This window comes from Pygocentrus nattereri, chromosome 15, assembly GCF_015220715.1.
Source record: "Pygocentrus nattereri isolate fPygNat1 chromosome 15, fPygNat1.pri, whole genome shotgun sequence".
Taxonomy (NCBI): domain Eukaryota; kingdom Metazoa; phylum Chordata; class Actinopteri; order Characiformes; family Serrasalmidae; genus Pygocentrus; species Pygocentrus nattereri.
This window is the reverse complement of record NC_051225.1, coordinates 31,251,934-31,267,581: the sequence shown is the minus strand read 5'-3', so window position 1 is coordinate 31,267,581 and position 15,648 is coordinate 31,251,934. Positions and strand designations below refer to the sequence as shown.

The window sequence follows — 15,648 nt, the reverse complement described above, 5'->3', positions numbered from 1 at the left end:
CTATCACTAGACAGTGGAACACTGGACCTATTTTGTAAACAGTGCTGGAAGGTTTGGGTAAAAATACAACGGCCCAATTGGCAGCAGTAAACTGCACTGAGAGCCAAAATGAGCCTGAACAGAATGAACAGTATGTACCATCATGCAATTCAGTAATAAACCAGTGAAATAAGTTTAGTGGCTCAAGTGCAAATGAAGCTTGCTTATTCATTCTTCTGATGCTCCTCTCACTCTCCCTGCATCGTGTGGGGTGAGGCTGATCACGAACGTAAACTGGGATCACGGTTGCTATGGAAACCTGGGATGGGTTCTATATTAGAGTACCCCCGAGTTTTCTCAGACAACCAAAAAGAAGGGCAGGACTGAGTGTCAGTGATGGCATTAAAAAGAATTTGATGGCAGTAAAGACCAATAATAGTACAGTTATATACTCTTGGTCGTTTATGTACATATACATGTAGTTTATGTATCATTATAAGTTTAAATATTTTCCATATTACAAAAAACATCTTAAAAATGTTGATATAATTGCAGATTTTATCAAAAGACCCCTACAAAAATACACCTAATTAAAATGAAATTAAATAAAATTAATAAAAATTAAAATTAAAAATTGTATTATAAATGTGCAAATGATCATGTCATTGGTGCTGCAACAGGGGATTCTCAGTGGAACAAGCTAAAGTGTAGGGAGATGTTTTTGTTGCCTGACTGTTCTTAGATCAGTACCTGTCATTTTGCAGATGATGCGTATCAGAAGTTGGCCATTGAGACACTGGAGGAGCTAGACTGGTGCCTGGACCAGCTGGAGACCCTGCAGACCCGCCACTCGGTCAGCGAGATGGCTTCTAACAAGGTAAACTATACATTTATACTTTTTCATTTACCCCACACTCTTATCCAGAGGTACACACAAGATGTCGGTGGCCACACTGAAAAAAAGTAATGCATTACATTCCCTTGATTCAAATGCATACATCAGTACTCAGTGAAATATATTACATCAAATTGAATATAATAGAAATGTATCAACACAATTTTGTTTTTAGTTCATTTACATACCTTAATTTAAAAAAAGTTGACAGTATGTGTAATTCACATAAAAACAGAAAGCAGTGAGTAAATACTTTGACTTGTGCTTAAGACAATTGATGCCTGCAACACATTCCAGGAAAATTGTGAAAAAAGAAAAAAAATTGCCATTCAGATTGTTACCAGCATAAAGTTCAAAATCCAAGGTTCATGATATGAGAGTGTATTAATTTCCATGGCATGGATATCATGCATATCTGTGAATGCACCTTTAATGCTTTTTCAATGATGTGCTTGCTTTTTCCCATCTGCAGCTCAGATATATCTCCCATTGAAAAGTTGTTTACATTATGAAGCAAAAATACAGCAACAAAAGCCCAGTATGGCTGTACAGCTAAGGACTTATGTTATGGAAGATTAAAAGTTCAGCTTTCAAAACTGAATCAATTGGGTCCAAAACAGTAAACTTATATTTATATATATATAAATAACACAATTAATCTGGTAAAACATCAGAAATTGTGTTTTTGTTGTTTTTAAATCAAATACAGGGCAATCAGAATTTACTAAGCACCACTTTGTGTTTTCAGTAGCATTTCACATACTGTCACAAACGTTTTGAGCCTTGAAGACTGTACTTTTGGCAATAATTATGTTAATGTGATGTTTTCTTCACGTTCACACTTTAATCAAGTAAACTTCTTTCAGAGACAGGGCTCAGTCACTCATTTAAATAATGACACATAAATGTAGACCTTGAGGGAGGGCAAAATATGCAGTATTTTTTTTATCAGTCCATTTTAACTCTAACATTAAGAACTTTAATTTTTGTGATGTACTTTAACACCACACCAACTGATTTGTGAATGTTTAGACAGTGACTAAATTAACATCACTGTATTTTTTGTTGTTGAATATGGATGCTGGCTTGGACAAGCGTATAGCTATTTTTTTTAACATTGGTAGCGTTCCTATTTTTGGACGGACCACGTTTGCATTGGCTCGAGTCTGTAAGTGCCCATCCCCCTCCCTGCTCCTTTGCACATGCAAACGCTAACGCACTACACATGTACACACAGTGCACCTCCCCAGTCGTGTGCTGAGAAATGTGAATGAGCACAGCAGTGTGGATCTGATGTCATGAGAGACCACCACACACGCTTTGATTGGCTCTCTCAGAGACTGCATGGCTCCTTCATTGAACCGCCATGTGTGTGGAACTCCTTGATTCTGAAGCACGCGCTTCAACACAAGCATGCATGCAGTGGGGTGGGGATGAAGGGGGTATTCATTTAAAATGATTTGGTGCTATAAATAGGCCCCCAACACAACTCATCCATGCACATCCTGAAATGCACAGAAATGTGTCAAGCACTCTGACTGTCAAGCCAATAGAGGGCAAATGTTAGATGACAAATTTAGTGACTGTCCAGTTCAATCACTGAGATTTAAACAAAGTTATTCAGAGTGGTTTGATGCGAAATGGCAGAGAAACATAGCAAATTTCTTTACTGTGGTAGTGATAGGATCCAGGGGTTACAATGTTTTCAATGCAAAAGAAGCTTATTTACTATCAAACATGACCAGTTAATGTTAACGTGTCCCCAGAGTTTTTATTTTTTTATGTTGAGTACTTTTACTTTTTAAAAAATACATTTAAAAATGTTTTTAAATGGGTATTCCCATTTACATTTCTACAAAACATTGATGCAAGGAGATATAACTACAGAATAGCTACTTGAGCTGAATGATATTCTGAAAAAGTCTCGTTGCAGTACTTCTAGGGTTTTTGTGAGAAATGTGCTAAATGTTCAATGATAAATATTTAAAAACAACAGAGCAAAACATACCAAGATAGAATATTCCTCAGTAGAACTAATTACCAGCAATGGAAAGTGTGTAATACGTCAAAAATTTAGTATTATGAGGTTCCATGAATCCTTGACGTGATGCAGTGCATTGCAGCAAAAATCATCAAGTCAGATAATCTTAAATCCAGCCCATTTTGTCTAAAACTTTCTCATTGTGAGGCTGGTGTGAAAATACTCAACATGTATGGACATTTTTTATTTGCCAATAACGAAATGGCCTTGTTGAATCGACAGATATTTGCACTAGTTTCAAGATAATTCAGGATAAATTTGCTTATTTCAAGAAATAATGCTTATAATCTAATAATCTCATAATGAGAAACATTAGATGCATTGAGTACATTGAAGATGAATTTCACTTGCCAAGATAACATTTTTGCAGTGTGGTTTTGCTTTCTGTTTCTAAGAGGCCTGATTCAGCCACAGAGAACACACGGAACATCGGAGATTGGTCAGGATGCTCACAGCACACAGTAATGCGTTCAATGTATAGTTCCAGGCTTATTTGCATATTGCACTCTTTTGCAGTATCAGTGTAATGGGTGATAGGGTGTAATGGGTAAAGGGTGATATCATGATAATGATTAATGACGAGTGACATATTGTAAATATAACGACAGTCTCAGCACTGCTGTTCGTATTTATTTTTAATTGATTCTCAGTCATTGTGTAGCAATGTAAAGCAGTCATTGAGTTTGCCACCTCAGTCTTGTAACATTTCTGGACACTCCATCTGGACTCCAAAATCCTGAAGATGTTAAGAGGGATGTCCCAGTGTGGTAGTTTGGTTACAATGCTTGTATTACTAAGGTTCTTGGCACTAAACGTTGTACTAAATTTAGTGGATAGATAGTTATGCTCATATCACTCTGAGTCAAACAGAATAAATGATTATCCCTGAATTGAAGATAATCTAAACCATTTAAGCCTATTCTCTTTATCAAATATTGTTTGAATTGTATCACAATATATCCCATAAGCAGTTTAAACATCATAATCATAAACAGCATAATAAATATTAAAGTATGAAAATACTCTGGGAGATGTTCTGTCCAGGAATCCAATTAATTCCTGACCAAAATCCAGGACAATCCAAGAAAATACTGAATGGATGGCAAAACCTGGCCTCTTAACATCTGATCAGGCCATGGACAACAGGATGAAAATGAGCCTTTTGGGTAAAATCTGGCTCATTTACGTTTCTGTTGATGCTGTTTATTAACGGGCACCAATCCTCACAAATGATTTAGTACTAAAACACTAGTGCCAGCTCGTCATACTTTAACAAAACCTGCTCTAATCTTAAGTTCATTTTAATTCATTCTTGCACTCCATGAATGGAGCTGTGCTTCTACTTCACTCGGCCCGTTTTACACACATGTATGCAAGGCACGCACATACACACACATACGCACACGCACCAGGCCCCACGTGCATATACACACCTCCCTCTTTGCTCGCTGGCCAATCAGATGCTGTGTTCAGGCTCAGCCTCTGTTGTCAGGAGCGGCTGATTGGAAGCTGTCCAGCATGCAGTGTAAAGCTGAGGAGGGGGGACGCGGTCTTCATAGTACTCTCTCAATCTCTGTATTTACACACACTGCAGGGAGATGCTGTATAGCATCCCTGCACGCTGCCTCAGAGCGGACATGGAGAGTCTGTGCTTTTGATGCTTTGTTCCATTCATTGCTGCCGGAGCACCTGGTGTTTTCCTTTGTATTTATCTCGGATTACATGCGCCGTCAGACTGCAGCGGAATTCCAAAGATATGACTCTATAAGGTGGTCTTTACTGAATAGACTCGCCTGCAGTCCTCTCTCAGCATGGCTTCACACGTGTCCAAGTGCCACAGGCTTACCTTTTGTTCTCCGCAACTCAGACTTTCACACTGGTAAGTGCTGTAGTGGCTTGTGCCATGCTCTGGTACGGCCTCTTCTGAAGCAAAGTGAGGTTAGAAAAATAAACGTTAAGCTCCAGTGCACTTTATTTAAACCAAGGCTTGAATACATCTGTAAGCTTTCATGTCATGGGCAAGCATCAGGGTTGCCTTAGTGGAAAAAAAGGACAGGACTCGATGCCGCACCCTTGAAGCACACCCAAGGGCTGCTCAACAAGTCTAGCGTTGTGGCAGGCAGAAACTCAACAACTTGCTAAGAGAAATCTGTTGTATGCATGTTTATGGCACAGTATTTGAAAGTATCTGTATATATTCTATCACAGATATCTCTTTGCATATGTACATCATTTATAGCATTTTGATGACAGCATATACAGTAATGCAGTAATATTAGAGATGGCACCGATAGGACTCACTGGACATTGTGTGATGTCATGTTGTTGGCTGTGCATTTCCTCTAGGTACTTTGAGCCTGATAGGCTACATTTAGATGCTTGTAGAAGTCTTAAGTGAAGTGATTCAATTAAAATGGCTCATTTTAAATTGTAGTGGTTTTTAAAAAAAGAAATATTGCATCAGTATCATTGTTTTTATATTGCTTTTGGAAAAGATGTAATACCATGCCCTCTCTAAATAATATTTATGTGCATGTGGTGTCGTGTTTTAGCTCTTTCTGGGTATCAAATGTTCATGGAATTATGAAAATATGAACATTTTGACATTGTGTACAATGTGGGGGGGAAATATATATATAAGGACTATGAGAGCCCAAAGATGGTCTTTTTGGTTCCTGTTGACAAAACATTGTATAGCTACGGCAAGAAGTCAAGGGAAATCCACCACAGAGGATGGAATGCAAACTTGTGTGTGTGTGACTGCGCATGCTCCCCTAGTTGTACGACTTCCCCCTCGTAGCCACATGCCTGCTTACATAACAGCCTCTGCAGAGATGCAGGAGGTTCATTCATTGAGCAGGCATTCCTCTCAGACGCCCGTCGCGTCTGAATAAAGAGTCTTGCCTCCTCATATAGCCGCCGCTGTGTACATACAGGCAAGTGCTCTGTTGCTCCTCTTCACTTGCAGCTTCTAAAGAACCTCCAACAATAGGTTCTGATCAAACTACTACTTGATTAGAACCTACTGTTGTAAGTGTAAATGTACATTTAGGATGCATGTCACAGCCTCATCTTCCCACACTGAGGACCTGATTAAAGAAACACTTTTTCAACCTCAACCTCCCGGTATCTGTAGTAACTCAAAAAAAGTAATCCATTACTTATTACATCTCTCAAACTGTGATGTGTTATTACAACCCGGAAAAAGTAATCTCACTACTCATTACTTTATGTATATTTTCCTCTGTGAATTCTACACAAATCTGTATCAACTGTACAAAAGCAAGAGTCCCTTCAGTAATTTATGCAGAAAGAAATCACAGTAAACATAGTTTAAAAAGCCTGCCACTATCCCTGTCTTTAAACAAGACCGGTAGTTGTGCTTAATTAAAATCATGAACAGCTAATACTGATTGAAAACCACGAACCTAGCTAGTAGAAACAGGTAAAAAACCTTTATGAATAAAAATCTTTATGAATAAAATATGATGCTTACAGAGCTGTGGGCACAGCGATCTTTAGCCATCGGTTTCATATTGATATACACACTGCTCACATTTGCTGTCATAGGTCAGACGCATGCACAAGTTACATAAAACGAACACGCACAGATAATCTATATAGAGGAAATGTACGATTTTACCCCTGTTAATATTGTTCTCTAATAAATGTCTGAGTAACACAAGTAGCATAGTTCTTGAGTCAGTGAGCATAATGTCATTACAAGAATTTAAACAGGAATGTGCTGCACAACAGAAAAAATAATCCCATTACTTTAATGCAAAACTTTTTACCACTGCAGTCATTTCAATGCACTAACCTATACTTTATAAAACAACAGAAAACCCACTGACCTGTTGAATTAGAACACACAGATGCTTAAGAACATACCCATTAAGCAATGGAGAATTAATGTCTGTATGCTACAGGTGCAGCAAATTGGGATCAGGTTGAAAAACACTATTCCTTTAATGCCAACAGCAGGGCTTGTGCCATCAAGCAAGTAATTTAATCTCAGAGGACTGCCAGCAGAATTGCACCTGGCATAAGTAAAAACACTGACTAAATTGCTGTATGGCAATACACCAATAACCTACCATAGCCATGCCTAAAATCAAGCAGCGGAAGCAGTAGTACAAGCAATGGAAGCCAGTCTTATTGGAATGGAACCATTTTGTTCAGTGTTTAGCTTGTCTTAGTGTTCCATGCAAGCTCAGCAAAGCTGAAACTTTTCATAGAATTAGTTTGTTAGTTTTGTGCAAATACATAGTACAGCACCCACTGAACAACATAATACTTAATAGTTGATTCCAATCTGTACATCATTTCTACCGGTATAAACATAAACACAAATTTGTGTTTCACATTACTTGCTTTTTTGCAGTAATTTTATTCACAATATACATTTCGGTTGCATACATTGTCACTGCCAGTGCATTAAACTACTCAATAAACTGTCTCATTGTCAGAATTAAGGTGAGATCCAAATAATTGGTGCAAAGGAGTTAATTGCGTGGGCTCTCTATTTAATTCTAACAAGAAGAACACATTCTTTTCTCTTTCAGCTGGTTCAAACATGATTACGCTCCTAATTACCTCTCTGCTGATGAATTGTCCGTAATTGAAGTGTAACTAATCTGTTGTTGTGGAATGTGTGTTCTGTGTGCAGTTCAAAAGGATGCTGAACCGAGAGCTGACGCATTTGTCAGAGACGAGCCGCTCAGGAAACCAAGTGTCAGAGTTCATAGCAAGCACATTTTTAGGTGAGTCTCAACATGATTAATACCAATCAAAGGCCTGATTATGATGTATTCAGCTCATTTGTCACTAGGCTGTTCATTTGTTTTGCACATTATGAAAGCCAACAAAATGCAACTGATTCTTACGAAGAGCGTTCGGTCTATAGTACACTTACAAAAATGTGACTTTCAATTTACAAGCTTTGAAAGTGTGAAGTGGTTGTAAATGAATTAAATGTATTATACTGGAAGCAGTTATTTCAGATTTATTTTGTATGCAACTGCTCAGTTAACAGTTAAATCATGAACCATCTTTCAGGCTAAGCAATAAACACTAGGAAACAAGAACAAGAGTACATTATTATGCACAACATCTTCCTGTAGATCGTCACAGCTGTGATGTTATTCATGATAGGTGTTCAATTAATACTATCCAGCTCTGCATAGTAAAGAAAAAATAGAGCCCTAAATAGAGTTGTCAGTTCTTCCCAACAAAAGGTAACAGCCTTTGTTGTACAGATAGAGCAGTAAAACTGTTGCAGTACCATGCTCAGCTCAGCTCAGCCCTTCTTGTTTGTTGAATTTTGTTCAGCATTCCATTTTTAGCTAATTTCAGTTAGCTAATACATCCATTTACTGTTTTTGAATGTGCTACAATAGAGACATAACACCTGCAGCATAAAGCATGTGTACGCTTCTCAACCAATCAGATTGTGCCATGGGAACTATTTTGTATAAATGGATACAGACAGTGGGAAGTGTTAATAAAAAAAATGTTAAAAAAATTAAAACTGCAACTAATTAGCATAAATGGTAATAGCCACATTATAGGCTATCAAGTTATTGCTCTAAAATTTTAAGAGGTGTCAGATACATTGCCTAGGCTTGAATTAAAGCATCCTAAGTGTCACATGCTAACTGCTGTTCATATTTATGTTCTGTGAGCATATCCGTGTTTGCTCACAAGCGTTTTCAAGTTCATGTGTCAGCATACGGAAACGCCTGCTTAAAGGATCTTAACTATGTATGATCCTGCTAGCAGTGTATCAGCAAATATCATAGAGCATGTAGGTGTGGGAAAACAGAGCAGTGCTTTCAAAGGATGGAAACATTCCTTGACACATTGTCTTTAGTTGCCATGGGGACTGTAATATTGCCATCGGGCTGTGTGTGCATCAGCATGTGTTTAAGTAATATTATGACAGAGGAGAGCTGTGCTGAAAAGAGAGCAACCAAACAGGATAGAAACCTGCTATTTTTTACATTTTTAATATACCTGGATAAGAGTGACAGCCAGAATTCTATGAATTATCCATTTTAATTGAGTGTTCTGTCATTGTTATATCAAAGTCTTATGAATGCATTTATTTCTTTTTTTTTTACACTTTTGGGCAATATCAGCTGCCTTTTACATTGCATGTGTATTTTATTAATAGACCCATAGAAATGACTTGTCACATTAACTAAATTAATAAAGTTCCTTATCCTATAAAGTTGCCATTTCAGACATCCAAGGTGTTGTTACGACAGTGACTGTCTTCATGTACCGTCATATTCATTGCTGTATGTGTTTTCTCGTGAATGTGTTACAGAAAAGCAGCATGATGTGGAGATACTGTCAACGCCGTCGAAGGAGAAGGAGAAGAAGCGGCGGCCCATGTCACAGATCAGCGGTGTGAAGAAGCTGACCCACAGCCCCAGTCTGGCCCCCAGCTGTATCCCTCGCTTCGGGGTCAGCACTGAGCACGAGGGCCTCCTGGCCAAGGTCAGTCTATCCACACATTCTCCTGTTGCTACATGCAGCATCAGGTTTCTTAGCACCAGATTTATGCGCAGGGTGAGCTTGATTCTCCTTTGAGAAGTTCTGTAAAGGATTAAAGTGTCAGTAAAATGTCCCATTTTCACCATTTTCCCCTGGCACTAGAGCTACAAGCAAATGTAGCTAACAAACAGTGGTGGGTTATGCCATTATACCATTACCATTGACAGAATTCTAGTTTAAAAGTACCTGCTACTGTTGTTGTTAGCTATGTGATGTACTTTTATTTGTCTGTCTTTTATAGATAACATACAGTGTCAAAAACTGCATAACACTGCTGTCAGACCAAACCCTTATATCTCCAAAATGGTAACTTTACAGGAGAAAGAAAAAAAACATGCTTTTAATATAAGTCAATGGAACCAGAGTTTTTAAAAAAGTAATTCTGGGCCATTTCTCTTTGTCCATTCATCTTGAAATTTACCCACACTATAAATTACAGTAGGTATTTTCAAATTATGTCAAAAACTAAAAAAAGGTGGAAATACAAGGTTTTGGTCCAACAGCAGCAATAAACAAGTCTGTTGGAGATTTCTTAATTCAGTGCAGTGGCAAGTGTGTGATGATAAAATGCTAACCTGGTAGGAAAAACGCTTCTTCACTTGTTAGATACAATAGCCTCGTAGTTTCAGTCCACACCAAAAAAAGCAATGTTCAGATACCAAATATATTTTGGCAGATCTACATTTGGGTTTAGGGGAAGATTTTTCATTGTCATTTTTCAAGCTTCTTGTGGGGCTCGTCATGATTTCTTAAGGAACCTGGGGTAGCTGTATCTGGTATCAGGGTGTCTGTGTGTTGAAAAAAATGTAGTTGAATCCTGGCTTTCTGATTCTAGGAAGTCGAGGACATCAATCGATGGGGGTTAGATATCTTTAAAATAGCAGAGCATTCAGGAAATCGGCCACTGACGGTGATTATGTACACCATTTTTCAGGTATGTCATTAAGTTGTTCGGTGTGCCTCCTGTCTTGTTGGTGGACGTCTATTTTTGCATAACCTATTTTACACCTGTTTTCATCTCTTCTCAAGGAACGAGACCTGCTGAAGTCATTTAAGATCCCAACAGACACATTCATTACCTTCATGATGACTCTAGAGGACCACTACCACACTGACGTTGCCTACCACAACAACATCCATGCTGCTGATGTAGTGCAGTCCACTCATGTGCTACTCTCCTCGCCTGCTCTAGAGGTGCTTCACTGTTCTGTCAAGCTAAGGCTACGGTTTCAGACATGAATAGCGACCACATAAGAATTTTTTTTCATTTGTTTTTCATTTCAGGCCGTCTTCACTGACCTCGAAATTATGGCTGCTCTGTTTGCTAGTGCCATACATGATGTTGATCACCCTGGAGTGTCCAACCAGTTCCTCATAAACACAAGTATGTTTACTTGCAGTTAATTGAGAAATCTTCCCCTGATTTTTCACCATTTCTGCATAATTGAGTCAAGATGTAAAGAAAGTCATTCAGAGTGGTTTGTTTGTAGAGAAACATACAGACCCAGATTTCTTAGCATTCAGAGCGGTTTGACAGGAAGCAGGGCCAATGCCTTCAACACAAGTATAGCCATTTTATTTACTACCCAGAAAGCACCAGTGACCCTACATGTGTCTTATGAGTTTTTATATATAATGTTGATGTTGGTACAATAGTGGTAAATCTGGAAAAAAAAATCTCTGCGTGCTATTGTGCCATACAACATCCTGCAGTTACCTCTCTGCTATGAATGTATTTTTAAAAAACCTTGATTTCAAAACTAATTTGAGACAATGTCTAAGGCATCAGGCACTGTATAACCATCCATGTATGACTGGGAAAGACTGCACAGTATAGGTTTTTGAACAACTATTACTGCAGAATGCTGCAGTATGCATTGAGCCCACTTACTAACCTCAGTGTTTTTAACTATGTGATGCGAGTATCTTGATCAATCATAGTTTCAGATGAGTGTTTCTGTTGGTGCTGGTCAAAATAACTCCAGCCAATTTCACTTTGATTCACCATTGCACATTTAATTTATAGTGCATGGCATATTGCAATCTCTATATGCAGCTGTATACTTGCAAGACTAGTATAGTATTTTGTATATATGGTGCAGCCCAAATAATCATGAACAAAAAGGACTGATGGAATTATAATCAAATTCTTGTGGTATGCAATTCTAAGCAACTTAATCTCCTCATTCCTTTGCCCCATCAGATTCTGAGCTGGCTCTGATGTACAACGACGCATCTGTGTTGGAGAACCACCATCTAGCTGTGGGCTTCAAACTAGTGCAGGAGGAAAACTGTGACATCTTCCAGAATCTTAGTAAGAAGCAGCGGCAGTCACTGCGCAAGATGGTCATTGACATGGTGAGACACTGATTCTAACCTACAGAAAGTTAATAAGGGCAAATCTTTCTTATCAATTGGTCCATTTTTCTAATCTGAACAAGAAACTAACCTTATTTTTAATGCAGGTGTTAGCAACAGATATGTCCAAACACATGAACATTCTGGCAGACCTGAAGACCATGGTCGAGACCAAGAAAGTGACGAGTCTTGGGGTGTTGTTGCTGGACAACTACTCAGATAGAATACAGGTCAGATTTGTGGTTTTGGCCATATCGATTATGGTGTAGCTAAATAACCTTTTTGCATTCTTTGAGATCTCTGTACCATTTTGTGGCTTTAGGTTCTTCAGAACATGGTTCACTGTGCTGACCTCAGCAACCCCACCAAGCCTCTGGAGATCTACCGGCAGTGGACTGACCGCATCATGGTGGAGTATTTCACACAGGGTGACCGAGAGCGAGACAAAGGGATGGAGATCAGCCCCATGTGTGACAAACACACTGCCTCAGTGGAGAAGTCTCAGGTACAACATGACTGTTTAATAGTCTATCATCTGTTGTTTCTACTTGTGTAAGTAAACACTTTTCCTAAACTGATAGCAATAGCAGTGGGTTTGGCATCATCCCTGTGCATTTTATTTAAAGGTCCTCTACAATGAAATGAGTTTGATTCACTCATTCATGTTAATATCTTTTACATATGGAATACATATGGAGTGTCCTTGAGGATTTCAGTTTGTCCCTTACATTTGAACCTATGTGGCTTTTTAAACTAGTGTTAATAGAGGGCAGCGAATGCAAAACAAAAAAATGATTATACACATTTAAATGCCTTAAAGGCACAGCAAGAAAACATCCTACGATCTTAGTACTGCAGGATCAGATCTGACCTCAGGATGAGAATACGTGTCTGCTGACACCTTGTTAAACTTTTAGTGCTGGATTGCGTCAAAATCTGCTGGTAAAAAGATTACACCCTCTTTACAACCTTCCCTGAATCCCTATAGTCCATTCTTTTGTTTTCTAAAGTCCAAAGTAACCATAACACAAGCAAAAATTTTATGTGTATATAAAGGCATTGATTTTCATCACCTGTCTCAAAGTTTACACTTGCGGTTTTGTATACTTGAATTTGTGTTGATGAGCTTTCTGGTAAGTATGCAAGTGTGTCCTATTTCTCATAGTTCATGAGTCCACACTAAACACACAATAAATGCACCCTTTCAACCCTGAAGACCACATTAAAGTAGTATTGAGTGATATATATCCCACAGTTCAATGCGTTGATGACATACTTGTATGCTTTTTCAGAAATATCAAGGAACGTTGGTAACTGCCTGTCTCACAAAGATGTGATCCATGTGGTCTCAAACTCGGAAGTTGTTTTGTTAGTTTGCACTTAAGCAAAACCACAAACCACAAGTGTGGACTTCAGGACAGGCTAAATGTTGATGAGCGCACCATCTCTCCCAACTTTGAGCTCCGCATTTAAGAGCCGTCAGATCACTTTAGAAATCTCACGGTGATCTTGTTCCCACCCACATTTAGCCTAACATTTCCTCTTTACTGTCCCCAGACATTTCTTGTTACAGCATGATGTCTTGATCCTGCAAATCTATTAAAATGTTGAAACTTTACTGAGATTAATTTAACTGCAGTGCGTTGCTTTGCCTGCAAACTCATTTCTGTGCACCGCTGTTTGTAGGTGGGCTTCATCGACTACATTGTGCATCCTTTGTGGGAGACATGGGCTGACCTAGTCCACCCTGATGCTCAGGACATTCTGGACACGCTAGAGGACAACAGGGAGTGGTACCAGAGCATGATCCCCCGTAGCCCCTCGCCTGCACCCGAGGAGCAGGACTCGCAGGGCAGCGGCAGCGGCTCTCTGGGGGCTGGAGGAGCCGGAGGAGAAAAGTTCCAATTTGAGCTGACTCTGGAGGAGGAGGGCGAGTCGGACACTGAAAGCCCGCCAGCAGAAATCTCCAGAAACCCAGTGGACAGCCTTCATCGAGCCCCATCACCAAATCCCAGCCATACACTCAGCCTGGCTGCCATGTCTGTGCGAAGCCCACGCCACAGGACGTTATCTCCTGACACAGCGGACAGGGACTGCAGCAGAGAACTCGACTAAGAGACTGAAGGCTAAACCAGTTAGTGACTAGGCACGTAGCATGGCCTGAAACCAGCACTGCTGTCCTCATTACGAGTCTCAGAAATGACACGCTCCAAATCTGTGATGAGCCCATTGTGGCTTTAGCTGCCTCCTAGTGAACAACAACACATGTCACACCAGAGACCGCTCCTCATTTCAGTTCTCCTTTATAACCAGTTACACATATTTTTCCCCACCAAATAAGCCTTTTAGTCCTGTTTTCTTACGATGCAGTCATGCCTAAGACACAGGCCGCTCTGTAGACCCAGCTCGACCATGCTGTGACTGAGAGACTGACGACAGATCTGAGGATGAAGCAGCCTCTTTATGGTCTACTGATGAAATTAAGGAGCCCTTCTGAGAAAGAGAGTCTTCCTTCAAACAATGCACATGGTTTCTGTAGATGAAAGTCCATGTAATATTTATGGTAACCTTACAGGGTCTAGGATCTTTTGCACCATACGGTTAGTTTAGGATATTTAGGATATTCATTTACCTTGTGAATAATTAATTTAGCACTCATTTGTATTTTCAATATTTTTAGCCGCTTGGATGTGATCAGATGAATGAGCAGTGACTGTCATACCAAATATGAAATAGGAAAGAGACAAAATTATGACACTAATAACCTCAGGATATAATAATGATTTCATTTTAATGTAGCAAGGTACCCCTGTATGTTACCCAGAGTGACTTTTTTATTGCACCCAACATAAAGATGTAACATTTTAGTTAATGAAAGAATTGAAACTTCAACAAATGGCAATGTTACATTGTAAAATGTACTAATTGCCTTGAATTTTGAGTTATGAATACTTAATATTTCTTGAAATTGTGTAAGATGTTGTTCCATTTGAAATCAGTTGAGATGCTAAATGTCAAGACACATGGTCACCGATTTTAGTGCCACTGCGAAAGAGAGTGCAAAAGTGATGCCAGAGACACTGGTTGCGATATTTAATTTTATTTAGTTATTTATTTATTTATTCGTGTTGAGAATATTCATGGTGTCTAAAGCAAAATGTAAATCCCAGACAGCCATTTTCATGGGTTATTTAACTCATAACTCATAATATAGTTTTAATAAGGCAGAATCCACTAATAACAGCCAGGAATCTGGGCTTATCTGCATACTAATTTGAATTTTTATGCTAAATAATTGATTTTAGAGCAGAACAGCCCTCTGTAACTTGACTAGAACCATGTTTTAGATATTTGAGCAGAATTGGAAAGTCTGACTCCAGCACCCAAACCCCCCCCCCCCCCCCCCCCCCCGCCCCACGACCCTGACGGAGAAGCGGCTTAGAAAATGGATGGACGGATGGATGGAAAGTCTGATATATCCTGTGTAGGTGTAGTTTGATGTTCTTGAGCTTTGTTTTGAGGTTTTAGGTGTTTTTAGGCTGCCCTTTGACTATTCAGATGTAATGTTGGTCTCATTCTTACTGTTACTAAGGTTTTGAGACATGCTGAATCAATCTGAGAACAGACTAGCTAATGTGGGTGCAACACATACATTTTGTTTGCAGACAATGAATATTTTCACCACAAACAGAGTCTCTGGTATGATGGTGTACCTTCTGATGCAGTGACACATGCAGGACTGTAGGTGGAATTAGCTGGAGTTCCACTGTTCTAGATTTCACACTCAGTGACTTAATAGACACCTAATAACGAA

At 39.1% G+C, this 15,648-nt stretch overlaps 1 protein-coding gene across 10 annotated transcripts in view; it reads left to right on the top strand.

Moving 5' to 3' along the window:
• The window catches only part of LOC108430117 (cAMP-specific 3',5'-cyclic phosphodiesterase 4C), a 95,700-nt gene extending 80,476 nt beyond the window's left edge, over positions 1 to 15,224 (top strand). For all 10 annotated transcript variants that reach the window (XM_017702333.2, XM_017702329.2, XM_017702334.2 and 7 more), the window contains 10 exons: positions 744 to 856; positions 7,585 to 7,678; positions 9,247 to 9,419; positions 10,312 to 10,410; positions 10,506 to 10,670; positions 10,761 to 10,860; positions 11,680 to 11,834; positions 11,942 to 12,064; positions 12,157 to 12,339; positions 13,521 to 15,224. In XM_017702333.2, coding sequence (XP_017557822.1) covers positions 744 to 856; positions 7,585 to 7,678; positions 9,247 to 9,419; positions 10,312 to 10,410; positions 10,506 to 10,670; positions 10,761 to 10,860; positions 11,680 to 11,834; positions 11,942 to 12,064; positions 12,157 to 12,339; positions 13,521 to 13,949 — 1,634 coding nt within the window. In that variant the 3' untranslated portion in view covers positions 13,950 to 15,224. The remainder of the gene's footprint in view (positions 1 to 743; positions 857 to 7,584; positions 7,679 to 9,246; positions 9,420 to 10,311; positions 10,411 to 10,505; positions 10,671 to 10,760; positions 10,861 to 11,679; positions 11,835 to 11,941; positions 12,065 to 12,156; positions 12,340 to 13,520) is intronic.
• Positions 15,225 to 15,648: the final 424 nt, after the last annotated feature.